Source organism: Ambystoma mexicanum, chromosome 12 (genome assembly GCF_040938575.1).
Source record: "Ambystoma mexicanum isolate Mex_15411 chromosome 12, UKY_AmexF1_1, whole genome shotgun sequence".
Taxonomy (NCBI): Eukaryota; Metazoa; Chordata; class Amphibia; order Caudata; family Ambystomatidae; genus Ambystoma; species Ambystoma mexicanum.
Genome location: NC_090936.1, coordinates 633,568,057 through 633,575,181, shown reverse-complemented (window position 1 = coordinate 633,575,181; position 7,125 = coordinate 633,568,057). Strand labels below are relative to the sequence as shown.

The 7,125-nt window shown below is 45.6% G+C and overlaps 1 protein-coding gene across 2 annotated transcripts in view; it reads left to right on the top strand.

The window, feature by feature from the left end:
• Positions 1-3,907: 3,907 nt before the first annotated feature.
• Positions 3,908-7,125, top strand: part of CADPS2 (calcium dependent secretion activator 2) — a 2,822,196-nt gene continuing 2,818,978 nt past the window's right edge. Inside the window, exon 1 of one of the 2 annotated variants that reach the window (XM_069629098.1) lies at positions 3,908-4,507. In XM_069629098.1, the coding sequence (XP_069485199.1) occupies positions 4,145-4,507 (363 nt within the window). In that variant the 5' untranslated portion in view covers positions 3,908-4,144. The remainder of the gene's footprint in view (positions 4,508-7,125) is intronic. The other variant, XM_069629097.1, reaches the window with a different exon arrangement.

The following is a 7,125-nucleotide window of genomic DNA, read 5'->3' as shown; positions in this document are numbered from 1 at the left end:
CTTAGCTGTTGCAAATGGCTCCTTTCACCTTGGGAAAATGGGATATTAAGCCCCCTTGTGTGTGAGGGGATACAAGGAAATTAAATATCAAGAAAATAGAACTAGAAATGACAGGTCTGGCGAGCAACACATTACATTAAATATCAAAAAACACAAAAGTTTAATAAATTAGAACATGGGTCAAAATAGTATTAAATCAACAAGCATATAAGTCAACAGTAAATATGCAGGTTATCTTGCTAACACTGCATGACACAGGAATACAACAACATGAAGCCTATAAAGGGCTTGTGTTCAAGTAATCAGTGAGGGAAATGCACAGTGATTAATCACTGCATACAACTGTCAATAAATTAACAAGCACTGCCAGTTTGGTGACTTTGTTAATATACAGAGACATAAAGTCTTGACATGTTTCAGTTCGTAGGTGTCACAAATGCAGAACTTTCTTCAGCTGAAAGAGGTTCACATTTAATTCCTATACAGCAAACAGCTTTAGTGTGGACAAAAAACAAGACCTGTCAGAATTAAAAGAAAAGGAGGCTAAGTCAGCTAACAGTGCTCATTGAGTCTCAGAAAGTTCAATAAATGAACACTGAACCAAATTCCAAAGGGGGCGTACAACTCTTGAGGTGGGTTGTAGAAGGATTAGTAAATACTCCTTATGCGTGGCTGAAAGAAAAGCAAGAAAGTAGCTTTTCAGTCGCACACAGTGCTAGTGGTTCTCTCAGACAAGGCAAATAGGATTAGCAGAAGGCTGTGGAGTATGTGAAGGAAGCGCAGGACCCACCTGTACAGGATACAAGGAAAGCAATCAGCATTTCAAGATAAAGGGACTCAGTGGATGCAGTCTTGTGATCCTAGGCAAACTCCCCAGGCACTTACCTCTTGTTACCCATGAGGACTAAAGGGTAAAAAAACATTACTGTGGTGGTGGAGACACTTACAATAGTTTATGATTGTGATATTTGGAAATATGTTTATTGCAGGCTTTTGTGTGCCATGGGAAGGAAAGAAAAGCATTGGCACTGGGAGATGGAAGGATTCACAACAGTAGAGCCCAAAGATCATAGTCAAGCAGTGTAATATAAGGTTTTATTTTTCATAGGGGGGATAAGAAAAGCTTGTTTTGTAGACTGCATTTGGCCCTCCATAAAAAATGTATGCTCTCCCCTGAACCATTTGTACACCCTTAAGACAGAGGAAGATAGTCCACCCGACCCCATTCCAACGTAGGGAGCGGTGAAGCTACTTCATTCCCATATTCCACCTTACAAAACACCAATGAGGTGTGGAATCGAGATAACTCAATAAATAAATAAATAGTTACCATTAAATTTTAAAAGCTGCTTAGTGTTTATGGTGGGGTGGGGTTGTGTGCATCACTTATTGGAGTATTCGTGTTATATTTCTTATCAGTGTATCGTATTGGAAAGCTTGTCTAAAGTAAAATACTTGGTGTATTTATAGCACTTTTTGTGAAAAAATGTAAAGTTAGGGTCATTGTATTACAAAGCTGCCCATCCACTTAACTTTCTCCATTCCACCCTTTGTAACCTATGTGAAAATAGAATGTGATTTACTGGAAGAATGCAGCAGAGTCTAATCCAAACAACAAGGATCCAGGGGTTTGCAAATGAGAACTGGCTGATTCCGGGAGCATGGTTGACTGGTGATTAGAACAGATTAGAACAATTAAAACATAAAAAAGGCTGCGCAGATCCATGGCAGACAAGATGAAGCTGAAACATTTGGGATGCCCTTCAAGAGCGAATCTACAGTAATGATCACTGGCAAAGTAAATAGGTGTGGCTTTATAAATGTACAATGTATGCATGTGTGTACTGCAGAGGCTTACAGAAAAATGCTGTCCTCTACCTTTATATTGCCAGACCTATTGGCTTTGCCAATGCTTGCTTTTTCTTCTTTCGGTTATGTCATTTAGACTCCACACTGCATGCAAGATTACCCATCCGCGGTGGTAGCAGTGAGCAGAAGCGGAGCACCACTACTTTTATTTTTCACTGTTAACAGCTCCACTACTTTTTACTACCATTGTCACAATTCCAAAATGGTTCTTTTTGAAATAAAACATACCTCTTCATTTTACCACCCTACAGCAGTTACAACTAACCTGAAATCGATTTCACTGTACATTCACAAAGCCTGAATGACACCTCAACCTGGATGAACTCTATTTGCTTTATCTTAACTATCGGAAGCTGGAGGAGGTTCTGCTAACACTAAGAAATGATTGCTCGCAACACCCCATCTCCCCCTGATTTTTGCTTAGATGTTACAGTTGATAACGGTCCAGGCCATTCTCACGGGATTAAGTGGCTCCATGGGATTCCCCACTTTTAAAGCCACCTGACAAGTGTCAAGTTCGAGTTAGTGCCTGTGTGACCAATCACGTTGACTACTGTAATGCCTTCCTGTGAAATACTTCAGGACCACATACTATTCATCCCTCTGCCTCTGTCAGAGCAGAGGAAATGGCTTTGTAATAAATTACCAAATTCTATTCATGACAAGCACACATTGTTCTAATGGCATCCCTGTTGAAGCAGCTGCAGTTAAGACAGGTTTTAATGTATGGGTTCTAGCAGAGATAAGATCAGCGAGTGGAGCGTATTAATTTCAAGAAAGCCATATATACATATTCCAACTGAATGACCAATTGAGATAAATTAATGAAATACAAGACGGAGGTCCCCTTTCTTTTGCCTGTTCCGAACCATTGGCTGTCAACCAGGAACCCCCACAACCCCTTAAAACATGTTTCACCTTGCTTCCTCCTGCCTACCCGGTCCTCTGCTAGAGTAACAGTCGCACTACTTTGCTTGGCACACTCTACCACTACGCACCTGCAGATAGTGGATTTATACTAGAAGCAGAGAAATGAAAAGGGGAGCTTTTTACTGCTGCCAGCAGCGACTATCTAGCCAGAAAACTAAGACCCAGCAGGGGCCAGTCTGTGAGCTTTCGGTAGCTTTGTAGTGTTCGGCACCATGGAGGACTTATCTCACTTAAAGCTTCGATTTTACCCTTCTTTCTCTTATCTCCCATTTTCTCGTTAGTCCATTTGCTTTGTACTCGTTCATTTTCTTCAAAAACTCTTTTGATTATGCCACTTTTCTTTAATTTCACCTTATTTCGTTTAGCTCTCAACCATTTGTGTTGCAAAGGCGGGTGAAATCACCCGATTTTTTTTGGTGGGTGAGACGCCCATTGTAATGAATGGGCGTGAAGGAGGCTTGGCGGGTGAGTCAGCTCTTTACAAGGCGGGTGACACCCGCCAACAGCGTGCGAGTTGAGAGCTATGGCGTCTATGTCGCTTTTCTTTCCCTTTTCTAGAATGATTCCACTTTCTCTTGGTATTGGCCTCCGTCCATAGCATGAAGCAAAGCGAATAGTTCCAATATCCCCAAAGAGAAGGAATTTAAAATATGTAAACGGAGGATTGGTCGTGTGCAGCGGTGAACAGTAGGGCCTACTTCACGCTGGGCTACGGTGGCACGACGGCAGACCTGCGAGTCGTGTGACACCTGTTGCGCAGTAGCAGGATTCAGTTTTGCTTCATACCGTTTCCGATATCTATCAGCGAGAGGTCAAAATTCGGGACAGAGTCGAATTTTTAGGATTTTGTCATTGAGAATTCCGTCAAAGTCCAGGCGCCTAAAGCGTGTATACAAATAAAGGGAGGAAATGGGCCACTTGTTGCGTGTTAAATAGCACGACTTCAGCAGATCACTGTAGTGCGCGCGCGAGGCCGGACCAGAGGGAGGGGCCAACCGTCACTGCGGGCGGGCGGCCGGGCGCGCGCTCGCTACTTAGCATTCTCTTCCACGTGTTGCTTGTTGTGGGCGCTACAGGTCGACTACCTGCGCCGTTCGTCCTGACGTCACGCCAGGGGGCTGGGCGGCGGGCTTTAGAGACGCACTGATTGGCCGCGTCGCGGAGGAGATGCAAATGCACTCTTACAATCAGGCAGCCCCGCCTTCGTTGTTAGCCTGAGCAAGGTGGAAGTGGGCAAATCTGCGGGAGCGCTACGTGTCCGGGAAGCTGGAGGCTTCTTTCAGGCGCTACTCTTCTTGCAGGTGAAGCGTGGGAATACCTGCAGTCCAGACCCGTCTCGCGCACCATGCTGGACCCCTCGTCCAGCGAGGATGATTCCGAGGTGGATGTGGAGGGCGAGCGGCAGTTTCTGGATGCAGTGCTGGTGCCCGTTGGAGATGCCACACTGGCCCCACCAGCCTCCGGGCGGCGCGAAGCACGGGTGGCAGGAGAGGCCAGCGCGGCGGCGGGGGGCGGCAGGTCTACCCTCCCCAGACCCGCCAGCCCCAGCCCGTCGGTGCGCAGTGAGGGTCGGGAAGAGCAGGAGCGGCTGCAGCGAGAGGAGCGCGAGCGCCGTGGCCGCCTGCAGCTGTATGTCTTCATCATCCGGTGCATAGCCTACCCCTTCAACGCCAAGCAGCCCACCGACATGGCCCGCCGGCAGCAGAAAGTGAGTGTGCTTGACGCAGTACTTTTCCCACTTAATGCACTCTCCTCTACGCACTGCACTGACCGATCTAGCCTGCCAACTAACTTATTCTTGTAGAACTGGCCCAGACCTGCCCATTCCGCAACTGACTTGCATGCAGTCGTGCAGGCACTATGTCCTAGTGTATTGTACTTTTAGGCCACTGTAAACTGAATGACTTGGTAACCCCGTTTTGGATTTGAGTCTGTGACCTACAGGTTGAAGCCAGACTTTAGCAACGAGCGCTCAACTCCCCGAGCTAACCGACTGGTGAGCAAGCACTGCTGGTCGACATTGATCACGCGGCATGCTTCAATACCACGACAAAGCCGCTGGCTGCTCCAAAATAATAAATATATAAACACTGCCTATATTGCGGCAGTTCTTGATCTAGTTCTCACATTGCCCGCTGCCCCTCTTTGCTCCTTACCGTGGCAAAGCGACCGCGTCCATACATAGCACCTTATAAACCACGGGTCCAGCACTGCACACCCGTTGGCAGCGGCGCATACCACTAGGCGGTAATGGCCCTGCATGGCCAGTCGCCGGTGCGTATGCCTTGTCATTTTGTTTGCTCCATCCAGATGGCGACCGCAGGAATACCAGAGTCGAGCTCACATCTCCCATATTGGAAAGTGCTAGTTCATTGATGTGGAACTCTGATTCTAGCCCTGATCAACTTTGGTGCCCCGCCTGCAAGCTTCCTCGTGTTCAAAATACGGGTTTCGATGACCTGGAGGCAAAAGCAGCTCCTGGGTTTTGGACAACACCCATGAAACGGGAGCGGTTTGTTATTGTTAAAAGCGCCGATTTAGCTCGAGAACAGCAGAACGCCATACAGATGTGGGTATCCAGCGCAGTTAGGCTGCCATCTTTTACCAGTAGTGCAGTTGTGTGGGTGGAGGTCTGTGCATCAGTCGGTGCATCCATTGGCATTAATCCCTGGCCAGGTGTTCAGCTACCTGGTGGAAATAAGTTCATGTATAGTGAGCAGCAAATGTAACGAGTACATAATTCAAGCTATACGTTTGTCTTCTAGAAGGATCGGTGTATGCTAAGTCTTCTAGCTATTTCTTTTCATATGCATTCCCTATAGCTATGTTTAACCAATGGACCTGGGTAATCAAAAACAGCGTTTGTGTCAAGATAGGCAGGCACGTTTAGGCTACAAGCAGGAACCAACTAATTCCCCTCACTGTTTCATCTGCCCCACAAAGTCACACAGTCCACAACCATAGTTGGTCAACGCAATGCCCTAATACACTCCTAGACTGCCATGGTGCCCGTTGCTGCTGCTCCACGTGGCAGCAGGCCATAGTTGGTTCTTGCCTTGTATCACTGCAGGCGTCTAATTGGCTCACGGAGCACTGATGCAAGAATGGCTGTGCGTGCATTGTTCAATTAATTTCATGTTGTGTATGGGTGGGAGGTGTTGGTGTGCAATGTCAGTTTGTTAGCATGGCTCTATATTGCGGTTGCATCAATACTAAGCTGCTTCACAATTTGCATCAGCAAATTACCACGTATTCTAAAATCTGACTGCAATGAAGAATCAATGTTGCCCTCTTTTCCTCAAGTTGGAAAGCAACATCATGAAACTCTTCTTTTAAGTTGCTATTGCCAACTGTTTTTTTTTTTTAATGCAACATAAACACAACCAGAGAGACTTGGATAGGATTGTGCTTTAAAGATGCCCCCCTTAGCTATTGTGCTTGGATACTTTAGTAACAAGCATGGTGGGTTGACCAGGTTAAACTTGATCATTCAGGCTTAGAAACAGAAATTGGCTCTAGTGCTGCTATTTGGGCCTTAGTCTAACGCCCCATTAACAGCTAGTTGTGTCTGGATTTTAGTGCTAAAACTCTGGGGGGAAAAAGTACTGCTATGGCACCATTTTGACTTGAGCTGGGACTTGCAACTTTAGAAACATTTTCAGAAGTTAAACTTGTATCTTAAAATGCGAGGAATCCTGGCTCTTGGAGAATTCATTGATAATGTCACATGGTAGCGTAGGCTGAGCACAGTGGACAATGTCTGTCGCATATCCAGCTTATTGGCGATAATCAGATTGAGGCAGCGATCAACATTCTGGCTCCTCTGATGAAATCGGGTCCAAGAGGCTGGAACCAGAGTCTTTTGGTGTATAGAGCCGAGAAGATGTTAACCAAATTTAAGTTTGACTTTTTTCTTGAGGTTAAACCATATATTGAATCCAGACAGGCAAACATGCAGTGTTTAAGAACATTGTGCTCAATTTGAGTGATCAATTATTGGATCCCAGATCGAACATTCGTGAGGTAGGTAGGCCCTTCAGATTATGTGACAATAAGACTGATAGAGGCCTCGTGATTACATAATGGTCAGAAATCGGGGACTAAAATACAAATATTTAAATCCAATAGTCTCTAATCTACATTTCTTCTGTTTGTTTATTAAATTCAAATAGCGCTTTAACCCATAGCGCTTTACAATACAACAGGTACAATGGATGGAGAAGCATATAAACATTCATGATACAAACCAGTGTAACAGTACGTAGAACAGTTTCCTAAGATGGAGGAGGCAAGGGAAGGGTGAGGGGGAAGGGAGTGGAGGTAGTC